We start from the raw sequence: 21,030 nt of genomic DNA, 5'->3' as shown, positions 1-21,030 counted from the left end.
GGGGGGTTCGAGACAGGGTTTCTCTGTGTAGCTTTGCGCCTTTCCTGGAACTCACTTGGTAGCCCAGGCTGGCCTCGAACTCACAAAGATCCGCCTGCCTCTGCCTCCCGAGTGCTGGGATTAAAGGCGTGCGCCACCACGGCCTGGCGGGTTTCAGATTTTATTGGAGTAGAGATTTGAAAGATATTTGGCTGCTGTGGAAGGGGTGGCTGCGTTTGACTTGTTGGATCCGGAAGGTGTTGGGCGACTGGCCCTAGAGTAATGTCTCCCTGTTCCTCCAAGCACCTTTCTAGCCTTTGTGTCACTTTTATATCTTCTCGGCTTTACTACTACCTAACGCCCCCTTCTGGCTGGGCATAAGCTACCCTCCATCCACGATCTCCCAGCCCTAAGGCTCACCCTTGCACACCTCCCATCAAGCCTGCCATTTATAGTCAGCCCGCCCCACCTCCTCGTCCAACGCCACCCCCAGAGCCTCCCCCTCCCGCCCAGCTGTCCTCATCCTCCGCGGACTTGTCGCTCCCGGCCCAGAAGTCCTCACGCTGAGCTGGCTCACCGAGCGACTCCGCGCTAGCTCTCGGCGCACCTTCGGCCCTAGCCCGGATCTCTCCGAGCTCGCTCGGCTCTTTCCGGCCCGACCTCGCGTTGCTCGCTGGGTCACGTCGCGTTCACCTCATTTGCCGCCAACGCGCTCCGGACTCCGCAGGCTCTCAGCCGCTCGCTCGCTCGCTCGCTCTCTTGCTCGCCTAGGCTCCCGCTCGCGGTCGCTCCCATGCTTCAGGCCGACTCGGAGGCGCCGCCCTCTCCCGCAGCCCAGGAGACGCCACAGCCCGGGCCCTCCAACCGCTCGCCGCCCACCATGGCCCCTCAGCAAACAGGTAGCAGGAAGCGGAAAGCCGCTCAGGTCGAGGAGGGCGCGGGGACCTCTTCAGCGCCAGGCCCGTCCGCGGCGATGGCGACAGCCGAGGCAGGCCAAACCGAGGGGCCCTTGCTGCTGGCCAAGAGGCCGCGGCGGCCCGCGGCGAGCCACTCGCTGGTGCACTACCTGAAGGGCCGCGCGCTGGGCGCCGAGGGCCACCCGGGGCTGGCGGGCTTCGAGGGCGACCTGCGCGGCTACGGGGTCGTCAGGCTGCCCGAGCTGCTGAGGGAGCGCCAGCTGACGCTTGGGCCCCTCAACAAGGTGTTCGCGTCGCAGTGGCTCAATGCCAGGCAGGTGGTGTGTGGCACCAAGTGCAACACGCTCTTCGTGGTTGATGTCAAGACCGACCACATTATGCGCATTCCCCTGATGCGCGACCGGGTGCCCGACATGGCCCAAGGCTCGCCCTCCTGTGGCATTCATGCCGTGGAGCTGAATCCCTCCAAGACCCTCATGGCCACCGGAGGGGAAAATCCCAACAGCCTGGCAATCTACCAGCTGCCCACCCTAGACCCCGTGTGCCTAGGAGATTGCCAGGGCCACAGGGACTGGATCTTCGCCATCGCGTGGTTGAGTGACACGGTGGTTGTGAGTGGATCCCGCGACGGCACCGTGGCACTCTGGCGGGTGGATCCCGACATGTTCAATGGCAGCATTGCTTGGCACAAGGATGCGGGGCTTCCTGTGTATGCTCACATCCGTCCTAGAGATATGGAGGCCATCCCCAAAGCCACTACCAATCCAGGCAACCGCAAAGTGCGAGCCCTTGCATTCAACAACCAAAACCAGGAGCTGGGAGCCGTGTCTCTGGACGGCTACTTCCACCTGTGGAAAGTCCGGAGCACCCTGTCCAGGCTGCTGACCCTAAGGCTGCCCTACTGCCGAGAGAACGTGTGTCTCACCTACTGTGATGAGTTGGCCCTCTATGCTGTGGGTTCCCAGTCTCATGTTTCATTCCTGGATCTGCGCCAAGGCCGGCAGAACATCCCGCCACTCTGCTCCAGAGAGGGAGGCACTGGTGTGCGTTCTCTGAGTGTCCACCAGCATATCGTCACCGTGGGAACAGGCCACGGTTCTCTGCTCTTCTATGACGTCCGTGCCCAGAAGTTCCTCGAGGAAAGATCTGCAGCCAGTCCAGACATGTTTCCTGTGCCCTCTGGAAGGAAGCTCAAGCTCACCTGTGGCAGCGGTTGGATCAACCAGGATGATCTCTTAGAGAATTACGTTGCTGGTGTAGAGGATTTCCCCAACGCACTCTACACTCACTGCTACAACTGGCCGGAGATGAAGCTCTTCGTGGGTGGAGGACCACTGGCCTCAGGCCTCCACGGCAACTATGCAGGCCTCTGGAGCTAAGGTTGGCTGACCTCCTCCCAGTATGCTTTTTATCTTTCAATTCAATCTGACTGTGCTTCATGTTCCGCATGCTATTCTAACTCGGTCATTTTTTTTCTTTTCTTTTTTCCTTTTCTTCCAGGTGGAACTGGCCCTGATTAACCAGTGCGCTTCTTAGCAGAGAGAGAGAGAGAGAGAGAGATGGAGCTGTCAGAAGTCGCTTGGAGAAATTTTCTGCACCTCTTCACCATTCTTTGGACTTTTCGTACAGATACGTTCCAGTAATTCTTAGCTGTGTTGTCTTTGAGTGATCCCTGTAGTCTTTCTGTGGAAGAAAACCCCTGTTATGATGTTAGAATTGTATAAATGTTGTGTTATTTTACTATTAGCAGTTCTAATGATATTGTTTTTAGTTTTCATCACATATGTGTGATATATTGAGAATATTTTTTAATAAGCAGAGTTTGGACATCTGTTCTGGAACGCTAACCATAGTTTTATAGCATTGTCCCAATTGTAAAGTACATTCCGTGTTCCAGATTGCCTACTTTTGGGAAAATGTCACTCATGAATTGTGATCATGGTGTATAAAGTTTGTATGTTGTTAGTGCAAAGTGCACTTTTCTAAAGAGTTTGTTACCTGAAAATAGTTGTCGTAGAAACGTGTGTTTATATCAAAATCTTAGCTGATGAGGACGGTTTAGGTATTCAAGTGTTCAAGTGTTCTGCTAATTTGGACTTTCAAAATGAATCCAAAAAATCAATGTTTTTCTTTCAAGCCTTATTTCAGTTGTATGCTCTGTCTTCTTATTGATCAAAGAATGTACTTGTTTTCACTTCTTGCCTTAGTACTATCAAGACTTGTGGGTATATTTGAATGTTCATGGTTGGAGTAACTTACACTAAGAGTTTCAGTGCCATCATTCCATGCAGGGATATTAAGTATAAATGTAGAATGTATGGCAGACAGGGCAGAAAATACACTGCTCTAAGGTATAGACTGGATATTTTTGCTGTTGCTATTTTTAATACCAAATGTTATATTTGAGCATATTTTAAATTTTCAAAAATCTGCTTATGAGTTAAGGTAAAAGAAAAAATGCAAAGGAAGAAAATGAACCCATCCAGCTTATTGGGAACAAAAAAATCCCCTCTTTATAAGCTCCAAATTAATTAGATTTTATTTTGTGAACTTCAAAGATTCATACTGAAAGTAGAATATATGTGTTGCTAAAACCGTTGGTTCTATGCCGCTAGATGTAATAATGTGTGATTATGACAATGCAGTATGATTTTCAAATAGAGGAGCTGGGGATTAAAAATAAATGCGTGTGACTGAAGAACATTGCCATTCAGATAGAGGTAATGGGATGTTATACAGATGTATTGGACTTGTTCCTAGGTAAGAATACTGAAAGTGAGAAAGGAGCCAGGCCTTACTCAAAACTGGACATGATGTGTTAGCCCTAGATTGGTATTGAGCTATGTTTTCTTTTCCTTAAACATCTGACATGTATTTTGTATTGGTGTTGATACATTACATGCTGTTCAGTACCAAGCCTAAATTGCTGAAAGGATTTAAAGGTGAGTTAGGAATACAAAATGGTCAGATTTTTCTTTATAGAGAATGTGCAGGTTTATTTCACAAATATAGAATTTTGCTATATAACTGCATTTTTTTTGCTTGCATGAATATTTCCAACTCTGTTATATGTGATTTGAGAGCAGAGATTGTAAACTGCCATCTTTTATTTCTTTATTTGTATACTAAGGCCGAACAAAGGCAATCAGTTATTATTTACTGATTTTTTTTTTTGCCAATGGAAACCTGCACTTCAAATTGTAATAAATATTTGCTGTTGCATAATAAAGAAACTTGCTTGTGTTTCCCACTCCTGTTTTTCTTTAAATTTTCTCTAATTCATTTTCAGGTCATGCTGTAGTACTTCATCCATGAAGAAAAAGTTTGTATGTCAAAGTTAACAGAATATTATTCCTGTAAAATGAAAAAAAAATGAGATTTGAGGATTTCTTTAAAACATTCGGTTTATTTTTGCCAGAAATAAATTTGTTTATAGGGTTTTAATTTAGAAATATTTGTTTTAAAATATTAATCAAACTATTAACTGCCTATTTTCTTATGAGTAGTAGGGTTTTGGGGGTGCAATTGAAATAAGTTTGGAAATATAGAAAAAAAATCCTTCCATATTGGATGAGATTTAAAATAAATAATAGAAGGCAAAGATTTAGTCTGATTTCCTCTCTGGCTTGGTCCTTAACATAATCAATCACTTTAAATTTATCATATTATAGGGATTATCTTTTTTAAGACAGTCACAAGGCTTGGGTAAGTTTTAGTACCTAAACAGCCTAAATATGATTATATTCCTATTTTAGAAATTTGTAATAATTTTTAAATTATTAAAATCTAGAGTTAAATGGTCTATTGCAGTACATATATAAACCTAATGTGAATTTTAAAATATATATTTATTCTTCAAGATTTTCATATCTATATACACGTTTTGATCAAATCCATCCCCTGCACTCCCCTCCAACTTTTCCAGAATTAGAAATCCTGCTCACTGTGTCTCTCTATAAACGTCATGTCCCTTAATTTTCAGCCCACTGAATGTTATTATTCCTGCTAGTATGTACCAGTGTGTAGGACCAACTACTGGAGCTGTGGTTCTCAACTTGTGAGTTGTGACCCCCTTTGGGAGTCACATATCATGTATCCTGCATATCAGATATAAATATTATGATTCATAACAGTAGCAGAATTATAGTAATTTTATGGTTTGGGGTCACCACAACAAGAACTGTGTGAAAGGATCACAGCATTAGGAAGTTTGAGAACCACTATACTGGAGCCTAGGCCACATACTGGGAGCCTCAGCTCTGAAAAAAAACTGGCTTTCTATCCCCCAAAATCCTCAGCTACCAATAACTTAAAAGCTTCTCAACTCCATGTGGGGCTTTGTGAGCTCCTCACCCCCCCCCCGAAAAATACCAGTATAGTAAGAAACTTATAAGCACAGTTCACTTTAAATTTATAATGTATGAGTAACATATCAGTGCTATGTGAAAAACTATCCATAACCACTCATTTATTTCCTGCTGCAAGCATATTTCTGACTTGGATGTTTATTTTCCTGGGCTTCCTTCTTTGAAATGAGTTGGTTTCTATAATTTTTAAGATAGAAGAAAAGATTTTTGAAATAAACATCCCCACTAAGGGGCTGAGGAGATGGCTTGGTGGGGGAAAATGCTGTTCTGGAAGCATGAGGACTTGCGTTTGGAACCTTAGAATTCACAGAAAAATCCAGACACATGGATTATGTGTATTTCTGTAGCTGGAGGTCAGAAAAAGACAGGTCCTAAGACCTTGCTGGCCAGCCTTTATAAAAAGGCTAGCTTTTCATTCCAATGTAAAATGCAATAAAGGAAATCACCAAATGTTTTACTCTGGCCTCCACATATGTTAGCATGTATCAGCACACTCATAAACATACACCATACACATATACTGTACAAACCACACATGCACACACACACACACACACACACACACACACACACACACACACACCACAAAAGCCAGTGAAAAATTCCTCATCTGGCAAAAACACATGTGCTAAATTTAATTTAAGCACTAATGACAAACAAAATTTAATTCTCCAGAGGTTGATTTTAATCTGCCTAAACTTAATGTTGAACTAGTTGTCAAAAACATTCCAATCATCACTAATTCAGAGTGATATTAGAAAACAATTTGCTAAATGCTCCTGGATGTTTTTCTCAGAGCTTTGCAATCTCTGCAAGCATGTAACCTAGCTACAGTAAGCGTGTCCCAATGTGAGCAGCTGAGGGACGCAGTTCAGCCAGCAAGAACATCGTGTACTAATAGGAAAGGGAAATTGAGATGGCACAAGCCACGGGCATTTGCTTTCAGGGATAATATTTTTAAATCTTCTCAAAAGGCTGCCTAGAGTACTTCTTATTACCAGCCCTATTAAAAACCCAGAGATATCTAGCTATGGAGTTTGACATCAGTGAAAGTGCATGGCATTTTTAGGAGGAAGTCTTACTCAGAGGAATCAGGACTCTTTAAATGCTGTTCATTTTATAGAGCTAATGATCTTTATTTATTTTATTTTATTTTTTTGGTTTTTCAAGATAGGGTTTCTCTGTGTAGCTTTGTGCCTTTCCTGGAACTCACTCTGTAGACAGGTTGACCTCTAACTCACAGAGATTTGCCTGCCTCTCGACCTCTGGAGTGCTGGGATTAAAGGCGTGCGCCACCATCACCCGGCCAAGGATCTTTATTATATAGGTACTTTATCTTTTTTTTAACGTTTTTTTCCTATTTATTATTCTGTGACTTCATTTACATAGCTAAGCCCTTACTTGGGCTTCTGTTGTGATTTTTTTTCCACTACGGTCTTTATTATTACACTTACCAGATTATAGTGGAGTAATTACATGAGTGCTTTAAATACACTTCCCCTCCCACTGAATATGAACTTTGTCATTGTGACAACTAATATAATGGGTGAAATATATGTGGTACTGAGGTATCCAATGAAATGACTAAAATATCAGTTCCAAGACATAAATAACAATAGTAATAGTTATTGTTGTTGTTGTAAGTTTGAGATAGTGGACATTAAATCCAGGGCCTTGCACTTTCTAGGAAAGTCTTTTTATCGGTGAGTTGCATCCCCAAGACCTATATTTATTTCTTATGCCTAGCAAAGGTTTCATACTGAGTTGGCTTGGAACTCCTTTTGTAGCCTAGACAGTCCTTGAAATTATAATCCTCCTAGCTCAGTACTTAAGTAGCTAATATTTAGAGGTCTTTTTCACAAGGCCTAACTCATAAATTATTTTGAGAGAATGTTCAGTGTTCAAGAATGGGACAAGGTTGGAAGATGGAGACTGTGTAAAATGGGGTTCATGTTAATGATCATGCTGATTCATAGTACTGAGTAATGTGGATAGGAAAGCTGATTAGTCATTGTATTTTGTTTTGTTTTCTCCTCCAGGGGTTATATTGGATTTGGGAGACTGAAATGCAATGAAATCTGTACTATTATTAAGTCACAAAAATGTGTATTTGAGTCCCATTGATGTTAGCCACTTATTGAGTCACCATGCCTGTCTAAATTTTCTTTCTTTTTATTTAAAAAATATATTCATTTTACATACCAACCACAGATCCCACCCATTCCTCCTCCCACTCCCCCTCTAGCTTCCCTCTACCTACCTAACCCCCATCCCCTCCTCCAAAAGGGTAAGGCCTCCCATTAAGAGACAGTAAACCCTGGTACATTCAGTTAAAGAAGGTCCAAGCCCCTCCCCTGCATCAAGACTGTGCAAGGTGTCCCACCATAGGTAATGGGCTCTAAAAAGCCAGCTCATGCACCAGGGATGGATCCTGATCACACTGCCAGGGACCCCTCAAGCAGACCAAGCTACACAACTATCTCCTGTATGTACAAGGTTTAGTCTGGTCCCATGTAGGTTCCACAGCTGTCAGTCTAAAGTTCTGGAGTTCCTTTGAGTTTGGTTCAATTGTCTCCATAGATTTTCATGTCATGATCTTGATTCCCCTTGCTCATATATTCCCTCTTCTCTCTTTGACTGGACTCCAGGAGCTCAGCCTGTTGCTTGGCTGTGGATCTCTACATCTGCTTCCATTAGTTACTGAATGAAGGCTATATGGTGACAGAGTATTCACCCATCTGATTACCAGGGTAGGCCAATTCAGACACCCTCTCCACTATTGCTAGTAGTCTAATCTGGAGTCGTCCTTATGAATTCCTGGGAATTTCCCTAGTACCAGGGTTCTCCCTTACCCCATAATGTCTCCCTCAGTCAAGATCTCTCTTTATTGCTCTCCCACGCTGTCCCTCCCCCAGCTTGGCCATCCCATTCCCTCATGTTCTCATCCCCCATCCCCTCCCCTCTATTGCCCTCTCTGATTGCTGCTGTGGGATGTTCTGTATGTTAAATGTGTTGCTCTGATTGGTTAATAAATAAAACACTGATTGGCCAGTAGCCAGGCAGGAAGTATAGGCGGGACTAACAGAGAGGAGAATTCTGGGAAGTAGAAGGCTGAGTCAGAGAGATGCTGCCAGCCACTGCCATGACAAGCCACAAGCCATGTGACAACATACAGACTAATAGAAATGGGTTAATTTAAGATATAAGAAAAGCTAGCAAGAAGTCTGCCACGGCCATACAGTTTATAAATAATATAAGTCTCTGTGTGTTTACTTGGTTGGGTCTGAGCGGCAGTGGGACTGGTGGGTGAGAGAGATTTGTCCTGATCATGGGCCAGGCAGGAAAACTAGCTACAGATCCCCAGTGCACTCAAGGAGGTCTCATCTGTTTCCCCTTCCCAAGGTGATCCATGTGTCCCACTTAAGGTCCTCCTTGTTTCCTAGCTTCTCTGGAACTGTGGGTTGTAGTCTGATTATCTTCTGCTTTATATCTAGCATCCACTTATGAGTGAATACATACCATGTTTGTTTTTTTGGGTCTGAGTCACCTCACTCAGGGTGATATTTTCTAGTTCTATCCATTTGCCTGCAAATTTCACGATATCATTGTTTTTTTACATCTGAGTAATACTCCATTGTGTATATGTACCACATTTTCTTAATCCATTCTTATGGTTGAGGGCATCTAGGTTGTATCCACATTCTGGCTATTATGAATAATGTCACTATGAACATAGTTGAGAAAGTTGTCTAAACTTTCTAAGCCAACATTTTATTACTAAACTCTCCATAACCTAACATTTTGGCTAATAAACATAAGCATATTAATTCTCTTCCTTTCTAGGTACCAATTAATCCTGGTAGAGGAATATGTATTTTTACTTGATTATTACAATAGTTTATGTCCAACTTTGAAAATTAGACATAACAAGGATAAAACCACTTCCACTAATTACAAATTACTACTAGCAACAAGTTAGTATCCATCATTTAAGATATTTTTGTACACACATATATATGTATATATGTATAAAAACCTATGAAGTTGTGCTTAGGGATGTCTTTCTATATGCTGTGAATAAGTGTTATCCTTATTGGTTGATAAATAAGGTTAGGCAGTACATTCTAACTGGATAGGGAGATGAAGAGGAAAGGAGAGGCAGAGCAGACGCTGCCAGCTTCTGCCAGGAGAAGCAAGATGTGAAAATACCAGTAAGCCAGGGCCACATGGCAACTTACAGATTAATAGAAATGAATCAAGTTATGAGAGCTAACTAACAAGAAGCCATAGCCATTAGGCCATACAGATTGTAAATAATACGAGCCTCTATATGTTTACTTGGGACTAAGCAGCTGCGGGACGGGTGGGAGAGACTCATCCCAACAGCAGGACTGGGCAGGACACAGGAAATTTGACTACACAGTTGCTACTCCAATGACAATATTTTGTATGCATTATAATATAAGCTCATTTCCTTTCTACTTATCCCTGTTAATTAATATTCATCTGATTTAATTATTAGGGTATTATTCCTTTTGTTCTTTTTTATTAAATTTTTAAAAATTATTTTACATACCAACCACAGTTTCCCCTCGTGCCTCTCCTCCCATTCCCTCAGCCACCTCCTTTCTACACCCCCCCTCACATTCACTACTCAGAAAGAGGAAGGCCTCCAATGAGAGTCAATAAAACATGGTATATCAAATTGAGGCAGGACCAATCTCCTCTCCCCTGCATCAAGGCTGAACAAGGCACCCCACCATAGGGAATAGGTTCCAAAAAGCCAGCTCATGCTCCAAGGACAGATCTGGTCCCACTGCTAGGGGTCTGACAAACATCAGATCCTATAGGCACAAGAGGCACCAACACCAGTTTGAAGAACAGTCCCCCACTCCATAGGCACAAGTAAAGCCCATACCAACCAGAAGAACTGGATGATATGCTGGATCTAGACACCAACCCCCCCACAAACCTTAGCTGAGCCAACCCTACTCGACCTGACAACCAGCCAACCACCAGAACCCTTGGCCATTTAGGCCAAAAGAGACAATAAAGGAAACTATTGTTCTTATTGTTATGATGATGATGAGGATGTGTGTGTGTGTGTGTGTGTGTGTGTGTGTGTGTCTGTGCATATGCATGAACAGGCATATATGTGTTACAGCACACATACAGGAGGGCAGGGGACAAATTAGAAAATTTTACAGAGTGGGTTACTCCTTCTAGTGGCTGATCCAGATATTGAACTCATGTTGTCTGACTTGTTTCACAAGTGATTTTACCAATCGAGCCTTAGTGTATTTTTAATGTATGTGTGTGTGTGTGTGTGTATAATATATATATATATATATATATATATATATATATATATATATATATATAAACAATATTTTCATGGAATATTTGAAGTACTCAGGAAATTACACTTATTAGAAATTATTGTAGTGAAACATAAGACACATAATCAAATATGACACTGTATACTAAGGCAAATATTGATAACAAGCATTGAGTGGTGGCAATTTCTCTCTAGATATATGTCTAATTTGGTTATTTTCATATAGATGTTAATTGGAACCTCTTGTACAAATTTTTCAAGTCAGCTGCTCAAGCCTCAACTCAAACCAACCATTTTATTCAACTCTTTTCAAGTTAATTTGAACAAAAATTAAACAAGATAATCGACAAAAAATATGTCTTAGAAATTTATGATACAGCAAAGAAAGAATTAATTTACCAATCTGTAGATGTAACCAACCGTCTTATTAAATAAGAAACACAGAACCAATGTAAAAGAGAAAGCCAAGAGGTCAGAGCTCAGAGCTAAAATCTCACCCTTCCTCCTGCAGTGCTCCTAGCTCCCCAAAAGAGAGCTACTTCCTGTGTGTATGTCTTTTCATAGTCTTTTTTGTTCTAGCCTTCTCATTGGTTGTAAACCCAAACACGTGACTGCCTCATCACTGCCTGTATGTACAGCCCCCCCAGGTTTTAAAGGCATATGTCTCCAATGCTGGCTGTATCCCTGAACACACAGAGATCTACTTAGCTCTTCTACCAAGTGCTGGGATTAAAGGCGTATGCCACCACTGCCACACTCTTGCTATGGCTCTAATAGCTCTGACCCCTGAGCAACTTTATTTATTAATATACAATCAAAATCACATTTCAGTACAATTAGAATACCACCACACCAATCACAAAAACTGGCTAATTTTTAAAAGTAAAGTTAAATATTGAATTATGAATATACAGTGAGTATTTGGAGAGTAATTTTTCCCTTTGTGGTCATAGAGAATTCCCAAAATATCTAATGCTTGAATTGTTCTGGAAATGAAAAGTAAAGATAGCAAAGGAGAACAAGTATTGGCTCAGAAGTATGTTGTAAGAATCTGAGATATATGGGCCCATGTATTCATTTGCAATTGTTAAAGTTATTCTTAATAGAATTTGAAGTACCTGTCAATTTCAGATTAGAGTTCATAAGAGTGAACAGGGCGAGAAATACGAGGTGTTAGAATCATCACTACATAGAGATGCTATATGAAAGAAGTAGAACATACTGTAGTATCTACAAGTTAGGTCTTCTGATCCTCATTGAAAACTCACATCTTTAACAGCTAGACATTGACATATAGATCAATTACTTCATGTCTGACACATAATAATAGGTAATTAGTACTTTACAATTAAAGGTCAAATACTTAGTGAGTGGTAAGTGTTACTTCATGGTACCTAGAAAAAAATATTTTATCTTTATTTGCTAATGACTAACTTTTAATTTCTCATTTTTTTAAATCACATTAACCCAAAGAAGATAAGAGAAATGAGTCAACTGTCCCTGTCTTTCAAATCTACATTTTTAGTTCATTATGATTTTGGATCTTTCATAGAATATAGGCCATTTTATATTTGGACAAGGTGAAAAATAAATATTGATGGTGTCTTCTTTACAAATGACTATTGTTTTTTTTCAATTTTGGTTGGAGAGTTCTCTGAAGCTAGGACATTGATGATGTTGAGAGTAATGGTGTTACTCTCACCTATTCTAATGCTATTATTGTCCTCTTCATTTCAAACTAAGGCATTGATGTTTCATGCTGATTAAATATTAACATAGAAATTGTCCTTTTTGTTACACACAAATGACAAATTTGGATGTTCTAGAAAGAGGGCATAACTTTAATTTCTTCGAGACGTCTAGCAAATCTATCAAACAAAATATCACAGCTCAGAAATAGTTTGTTTCTGATTTGTCTTTTTTTGTTTGTTTGTTTTTTTCGAGACAGGGTTTCTCTGTGTAGCTTTGCGCCTTTCCTGGGACTCACTTGGTAGTCCAGGCTGGCCTCGAACTCACAGAGATCCTCCTGGCTCTGCCTCCCGAGTGCTGGGATTAAAGGCGTGCGCCACCACCGCCCGGCTAATGATTTGTCTTTTTTTTACCAAGACAAAGAGGGCTTAGTATAATTTTTTGATGTTTAAAATTGCACCTTAAAGGGAAAAAAAAAAACAAACTAGGTCTCATTTTATATAATAAATGAATTCTTCAACATTTGTATAGAAAGAACATTTTTGAAAATAGAATCATGTTCTCCCATGACTTTCTCTCTATCTGGACTGAAACTCATACAATCCTTGTTGGTTTTGCACTCACAGCAATTCTACTGCCTCAGTTCCTTGAGTTCTGAGATTATGTGCATGATTCCTTCTAGGCTTCCTTTTTGAGATCAACAAACAGAAGGTTTTTGACTTATGGATATCCTAATGTAAAGACAAATATTTTAAACTTTACAAAGAGGTATTTAAAGTAATTCTTCCTGAAAAAAGGACAGAAAAAAAGCTGTTTATGGATCATTGTATCATACTAGACTGGAAGTGTGGCTCCCTGAAATAACAAGAACACAAGGTTGCCCTAAGATTGCGTTTAAGATCATAGATTCTAAAATGCTTAATTGTAGTAAAATACTTGTAACATATAGCTTTTTAGTTCAATAGTGTTAAATATTTTCACAATGCTATGTAACCAATTTCCAAAGCTTTCTTGAGAATCTGGAATTCAATACCCTTTAAACATCATCTCTACTTTCTCTTTCGGCGAACCCTCAGAAAACACCATTCTATTTTCTTTTGCTGGAACTCTATTTTCTGTCAGTGGACTTACATAGGATTTGTCTTCATGTGGATTTCTTTGTGACTGAAGTAACTAAATTAGCATAAAGCCTTTAAGTTTCAACTATGTTTTATTATGTGACAATATTTTCTTTCCAATACTGAATAATTCATTGTGCGAACACAAAATATTTATCTACACATCCTAAGCAAGAAATTCAGACCCCTTCTATATAAACCTTGGCTACTATAAATAATCCCGCTAGAAACAAGTGTATGTGAATAGTGCTGCATATATCCACAATAATAAAGTATTGGCTTCTATGGCAGTTTCATTTCTAAATTTTGAGGAACCACTATAATATTTTCCATAGGAGCCACACCAATTCACATGACTAACTACCTATACAATAGGGCTCTATAAACCTGTATTCTGTTTTTTGACAGAAGTCATTATAAATGGTATAGGTATCCAAGAACTTTGTAAAACTTGTTTTTTTAGTTATTTATACAATATGAAATAATAAATGATTAAGCAAATATAACAACACACCTTACCATCAAGGATAGATATCAACTCAGGGTTTTATTTCTGACCTCTCACTTAGAACTGAAATGTTTGATTAGGCATTCTTTATAGTTAAGAGCATCCAGGTTCATAAGCATTTATAATTATATTTTTTAGATTTTTAAACATTGAAAGATGTTATATTGATTTGAAATGATACTGTCTTTATTGTTATTTGACATGTAGGAAATTAGAGTAGTGCATGATTAGAAGATTCTATTAAGATTATATTCATTTCTTTTTTTAATTTAATTTTATTTTATTTTACAATAATATTCAGTTCTACATAATAGCCACAGATTCCCTTGTTCTCTCCCTTCCTGCCCCCCTCCCCTTCCGCCCAGCTCACCCCCCCGTTCCCACCCCCTCCAGATCAAGGTCTCCCCCAGGACTGGGATCGACCTGATAGACTCAGTCCAGGCAGGTCCCGTCCTCTCCTCCCAGATTGAGCCAAGCGTCCCTGTATAAGTCCCAGGTTTCAAACAGCTAACTCATGCAACGAGCCCAGGACCTGGTACCATTGCCTAGATGCCTGTCAAGCCAATCGACTGTCTCACCTATTCAGAGGGCCTGATCCAGTTGGGGGCCCCTCAGCCTTTGGTTCATAGTTCATGTGTTTCCATTCATTTGGTTATTTGTCCCTGTGCTTTATCCAACCTTGGTTTCAACAATTCTCGCTCATATAAACCCTCCTCTTTCTCACTAATTAGACTCCCAGCGCTCCACCCGGGGCCTAGCCTTGGATGTCTGCATCCAGATCCCTCAGTCCTTGGATGGGGTTTATGGCACAACTGTTAGGGTGTTTGGCCATCCCATCACCAGAGTAGGTCAGTCTCGACCATTGCCAGCAGGCTTTTGTGGGGGTATCTTTGTGGATTTCTGTGGGCCTCTTTAGCTCTTTTCTTCTTCCTTTTCTCATGTGGTCTTCATTTACCATGGTCTCCTATTCCTTGTTCTCCCTCTACGGCCATACCACGCTGAACGCGCCCGATCTCGTCTGATCTCGGAAGATTATATTCATTTCTATTCACTTTCAGTAACAAAGTTTAGTAATATAATTCACCTTATATATTTCAAAAAGTAGTTCAGTATTTAATCGTGTAAAATACTAAGAATAATGGTATCTAAGCATAGAATAATCACTTATCTTTCTACTGCACTAGGTTTCCACATCACCACCCACAATGACCTCCAATTCTAGTCCTTTCACTTTGTACTCTCCCCCACTTCCATCCATCCTCCAAACCTGATCATTCCTATTCCCATTTCTAGCAGTTCCCTGTCCAACTACATATCTTTTCTATTTCCTCTACTCAGGGAGAGCCATATGTCCTCCTTAAAAGTCCTCCTTATCAATTAGCCTTTCTGGGTCTGTGAATTGTAGCATGATTATCATCTACTTAACAGCTAATGCCCACTTATAAGTCATACATACCATATTTGTCTTTCTGGGTCTGATTGCCTCACTTAATGATTTTTTTCAAATTCCATCATTTACCTGAATAAATCTTGGTGTCATGTTCTCAGTAACAGCTGAATAACACTCCATTGTATAAATGTACCATATCTTTCTCTATCCATTCTTGGTTAGGGCATCTGGGTTGTTTCTATTTTGGAGCTATTATGAATAAATCCACTATGAACATAGTTGAGTAAGTGTCCTTATGGTAGGATGGAGTGTCCTTTGGGTATATGTCCCTTAGTAGTATAGCTGGGTCTTGAGGTAGATCAATTACAAGTATTCTTAGGAACTGCCACATTGATTTCCATAGTGCTGTGCAATTTGCACCTCTACTAAGAATGGAAGAGTGTTCCCCTTGCTCGATATCCTCTCCAACAGGAACTTACACTTGTGTTGTTGATCTTAGCCATTCTGACAGGTGTAAGATGGAATCTCAAAGTAGTTTTGATTTGCATTTCTCTGATGACTAAGGATGTTCAACATTTATTTAAGTGTTTCTTGGTCATTTTAGATTTCTTTATTGAGAATTCTGTTTAGATCTGTACTCCACTTTTAAATGGTTTGTTTAGTTTTTTGATGTCTAGTTTCATGAGTTCTTTATATATTTTGGACATTAGCCATCTATCAGATGTGGAGTTAGTGAAAATCTTTTACCATTTTGTAGGCTGCTGTTTTGGCCTATAGGCAGGGTCTTTTGCCTTACATAAGCTTTTCAGTTTTATGGGGTCCCATTACTAATCGTCATTCATAGTTCCTACACTATTTGCTTTTTGTTCAGGAAGTTGTCTACTGTGCCAATGTGTTTAAGGGAATGCCCTACTTTCTTTTCTGTTAGGTTCAGTGTATCTGGTTTTATGTTGAGGTGTTTGATCCACTAGGAATTAAGTGATAAATATGGATCTATTTGCATTCTTCTATATGAAGACATTCAGTTAGACCAGCACAATTCTTGAAGATGCTTTCTTTTTTCCATTTTGTCTTTATGGATTCAGTATCCAAAATCAAGTATCCATAGTTTTATGCATTTATGGCTGGGTCTTCAATTTGATTCTATTGATCAATATGTCTATTTTTATATCAATACCATGTGGTTTAACTATTACAGCTTGCAACCAGGGGTGGGTGTAGTCTGACATTTCCTGTCCTGACCACCTGGTCCTAAAAAATTCACTCAGAGGCTGAATATGAATTATAAGCTCGGGTTTGTTATTAGCTAACCCTTACATTTAAATTAACCTGTATTTCTATTTATGCTCTGCCACGTGACAGTACCTTTATTAGCATGGCACATTTATCTCCTGCTCCCTCTGCATCTGGCTGGCAACTCCTGACTCTGCCCTTCCCCATCCCATCATCTTTACTTTGGTCACCCCACACAATACTTTCTCCCCAGATACTAGCCTGTCAGCATTTTATTAAACCAATTTGAGTGACAAATATTTCCAGTGTACAAGAGGATCATCCTGCAGCAGATAGGGATATCTCCAGAAGATCTTTTATTATTCAGGATTATTTTAGCTATCTTGGACTTTTTGTTTTCTGTATAAAGTTGAGTATTCTCTTTTCAAGGTCTATAAAGAATTGTGTTGGAATTTTGATGTAATTGTGTTTAAGATGTAGATTGCCTTTGGTTGGATGTCCATTTTTACTATGTTGATACTAATGATGAAAAGCATAGGACATCTTTCCATCTTCTGATGTCTTCTTCAATTTCTTCCTTCAAAGACTTGAAATTTTTAACATAAATTCTTTAACATGGTTGGTTAGAGTTACTCCAAGTTATTTTATATTATTTGATATAGATGTAACCAACTGTCTTATTAAATAAGAAACACAGAAACAATGCAAAAGAGAAAGCCGAGAGGTCAGAGCTCAGAGCTAAAATCTCACCCTTCCGCCTGCGGTGTCCCAGCTTCCCGAATGAGGGCCTGAGCGGCTGTGGGACTGGCGGGTGACAAAGATTTGTCCTGACAGTGGGCAAGGCGGAAAACTCTAGCTACAAATGGCGCCCAACGTGTTGGCAAGAGTTTGTACCTAAAACCTGAGAAAAAAGATTCTAAAATGGAACTAAAAACAGCTTCCTAATTGTCTCTCTCAAATGATCAGCAGCTTGCCGGTTTGAGCTACTGGTGCATTCGTAGTGTGTGCGCTTGACCTGCAGTATGGCGGTAATGAGGCCTCTGCAAGTGGAACATTGAGCTGCGTGGTGGATTTGGCCTTTGCTAGTGCAAAACAAGAGAGGTTTCTGGGCTGCACGCTGCTTGGATAAAAGCATAGACTCACGATAGCTCCCAGAGCTGGCAGTAAAGGCACCACAGGCATGTTGGGAAGCTGAGGTGGGCGGAGCAAGCAGCCATGGCACCTTTTCAGTCTTAGAAATGGTGCAGTTTAAAGCAACAGATTCACAATAAGACAGATTCAGATGGAACAAGACTTTAAATGCTTTACAATGTGTGTAAAAATGTACATAGGCTTGGAAAAGAGAGGAAAAGGAACATAGACAGTTATATAAAGAAATAGAAAGTTTAAAAAAATAAAGTCTTTAAAGAGAAAGTAAAAGTAATATAAAAAATAAGCCATGTAAAGATGGATATCACACAGAGAGTCTGGATTATATTGTCTTTGGGATTTTTAACTGCAGAAAGACATGTGATTGTAAAGACTGCTCAGTTAAATCAATGTGTATATTTTAAAGGTATTTCAATTTTGAAATTTATGTCTAAGGATGTGTTGCTTTGGAAAAGAGGCTCTGCTTTTGTCTCTACAGAAAGCCAGAGGCTATGGATTTGTTCCAGATTAAGATACATCAGGTTTGACCAGGCAAGACCACCTGAAAGGTCTCCAAGGTCTCTGATGACACCATGGCCCAGATGATCCAACATCCAGAATCGTTTCAAGGCAACTGGCTCAGACGATACAGTCTCACGGACTACTCCATGAACCTAAAATTTTCTTTGTGTCCCCATAAGATACAGCGCCGCCCTCCAGCAGGAAGTAGTAAGAGAAGCTACGCCCAAATTCCCAAATATACCAAGCTGACTTTGGAGATGTGTAAAAGTTAAAACCTTCCTTTTTAAAAAAAAGAAAAGGTGAAGTGCTGTGGGATGTTCTGTAAGTCCTGTGGGAGCCCTTCTTGGGTTCTTTGTGGCGTTACCCAGCAGGTCCGCATAGAGGATGATTAGGACCATGGGCCTGAGTGCAGGTGTTTGAGATGGTCTGCACTTGGCTGTGCTGGGGGATGGTCTGTATGTCAAGTTGTTCTGATTGATCAATAAATAAAACCTGATCAGCTGTGGCTAGGCAGGAAGGATAGGTGGGACTAACAGAGAGGAGAAATAAAAGGACAGGAAGGCAGAAGGACTGACGGCCAGATGCCGCCAGCACAAGAAGCATGTGAAGATGCTGGTAAGCCACGAGCCACGTGGCAAGGTATAGATTTCTAGAAATGGGTTACTTTAAGATATAAGAAAAGTTAGCAAGAAGCCTGCCACGGCCATACAGTTTGTATGCAATATAAGTCTCTGTGTTTACTTGGTTGGGTCTGAGCGGCTGTGGGACTGGTGGGTGACAAAGATTTGTCCTGACTGTGGGCAAGGCAGGAAAACTCTAGCTACAATTTGTGGCTATTGTGAACTGGTTATTGTGTCTTTGATAAGAATAATTATCATCAGTCATAATTGTAATCTGTTCATTATCATATATTGATTAACTACTAAGAGAATATACAACCCTATAGTCCATAACCATGAATTGATAATATAAAGTGAAGTAAAATTATCCTGTTAATTTTATATTAGGAAGATATCATTCATAGTTGAAAATAAATTTGACACTAAAATGTTATTTTTTATTACTTAAGGTTAATTTAATATGACAATAATACTTGTATTTTTGTGGTGGTATATTGTGCACCCCAATAAAACTTATCTGGGAATCAGAGGACAGATCCAGCCACTAAATTAGATATAGGTCAGGCAGTGGTGGCACACACCTTTAATCCTATCACTTGGCAGGTAGAGATCCATTTGGATCTCTGTGAGTTCAAGGCCACACTGGGCTTCATGAGAGAAACAGAACCCAGCAGTGGTGATACATGCCTTTAATCCCCGGAAATAATATGGCATAACACAGAAAGGTATATAAGCCACGAGGAAACAGGAACTCATTGTCTTTAGACTAAGAATTTTGTAGAGGTAAAAAAATTGTGGCTGACTTACTCTGTTTCTCTGTTCTTTCAGCTTTCACCCCAATACGTGGCTCCAGTTATTTTATTAATAAAACCTTTTAAGATTCATGTTACATCTGGTGTGCAATGTGGGGCCTAATTAAAACATGAAGAAGCCTTTTCACTAACAGCCCCTACAACGGGATATGAAAATGAAATTATAAGAGAATACCTAGGGGTTGTGATATCTTATTTTCGATCATGTTTGATTTTATAAAGAGAAATGTTCAATGAAAAGGTTGCTAAATAAACAGCCTTATTCCTAAAATTCCATGTGTTGGTAAATGCAAATTCATAAGTCTTGTAAATATTATTATATAAAATAAACACATTTTAAAGAAGTTTTATTCAACATATGCATAATTCATTCCAGTTAGATTAGTCACTATTTCTTTGTATTTTGGTAATGCTTTTTAAAATTGTGTTGGCTTTGATTTAACAAGAAGTGAAAACTGCATTACAAATGAAGACTATGTTAAATGCTTAATAACGTCACACAACCTTTACATGATTGCTATGGTGTCAGTTTAATATATAAATAGCAGATCAGTACTCTTCATGGTATGTATTTAACAACAAAAATAAATTGTTTATAATTATATATTAATATGTTCAGGAACGTTATGGAAGTTTTGAATGCTACAAGTTTCTATACATATAAGATGAAAAAGCAGATTTCTTCGTGAATTTCAACTACTTTATCGACTAAGCGAAATATACAGGTGCATTTTCTTGAAACGTCCTAATGTATAGTCTATTTAAACCCAGTACCTATTTTTGGCTGTGTCTTCATTTTTAAAAAGCTCTTAAAAACAGCTGGATAACTGGTTTGTAATAATGGAAGAAAACACTGAATGTATCTTTTCATCAGTAATTTCAAAGCATTATTATGCGAGGAAGCAATTGAAGTAAAGGTTGTAATTTTTTGAAACTTTTAAAATGCTTTTTCCATCAGGATCCAATGTAAGAACGTGTGGTGTCTTTTTTTTCAAATCAATTTTATTTTGATTCTTTCTTCTTCAGTAAGATATTCAAGGATTTAGTACTAATAGCTTCAAAAGGTCTCTTTGTTTGTTTCTTTTTGTTGCTTGTTTTGACTGCTGAGGAACAAATGACTCGGATGAACAGTCCTTATTAACTCAACCTTTTAGGAAGAGGACAGCTAAAGCCTTGTGCTCTATACATGTGTTAACTTCAGAATTCTAAATAATGTCTTTGAATTTGAAAACTAAGGGTTTTGACCTGTGTGTACCAGAACTGGAAAGCTCATTTGTCTACATTCTTCCCAGTTCTCCTTTCTCTATTCTTTTGCTTTCCTTCCTTTCTATTACCCTGTCTTTTGAAACAAAAATAAAAATATTAGTTTAATCATGATTTTTATTAGTATATTTTGATTTATGGAGTAT

The 21,030-nt window shown here is 39.7% G+C and overlaps 1 protein-coding gene across 1 annotated transcript; it reads left to right on the top strand.

The window, feature by feature from the left end:
* The first annotated feature begins 491 nt into the window (after positions 1-491).
* Positions 492-4,146, top strand: LOC114701524 (DDB1- and CUL4-associated factor 12-like protein 1). Its single transcript, XM_028881641.2, has 2 exons — positions 492-2,276; positions 2,397-4,146. The coding sequence occupies exon 1, from the start codon at positions 773-775 to the stop codon at positions 2,273-2,275; it is 1,503 nt and encodes a 500-aa protein (XP_028737474.1). The 5' UTR covers positions 492-772; the 3' UTR covers position 2,276; positions 2,397-4,146.
* The last annotated feature ends 16,884 nt before the right edge of the window (positions 4,147-21,030 follow it).

The sequence above is a fragment of the Peromyscus leucopus genome, chromosome X, assembly GCF_004664715.2.
Source record: "Peromyscus leucopus breed LL Stock chromosome X, UCI_PerLeu_2.1, whole genome shotgun sequence".
NCBI lineage: Eukaryota > Metazoa > Chordata > Mammalia > Rodentia > Cricetidae > Peromyscus > Peromyscus leucopus.
The sequence above is the reverse complement of the archived record's forward strand: the minus strand, read 5'-3'. Positions and strand labels throughout refer to the sequence as shown.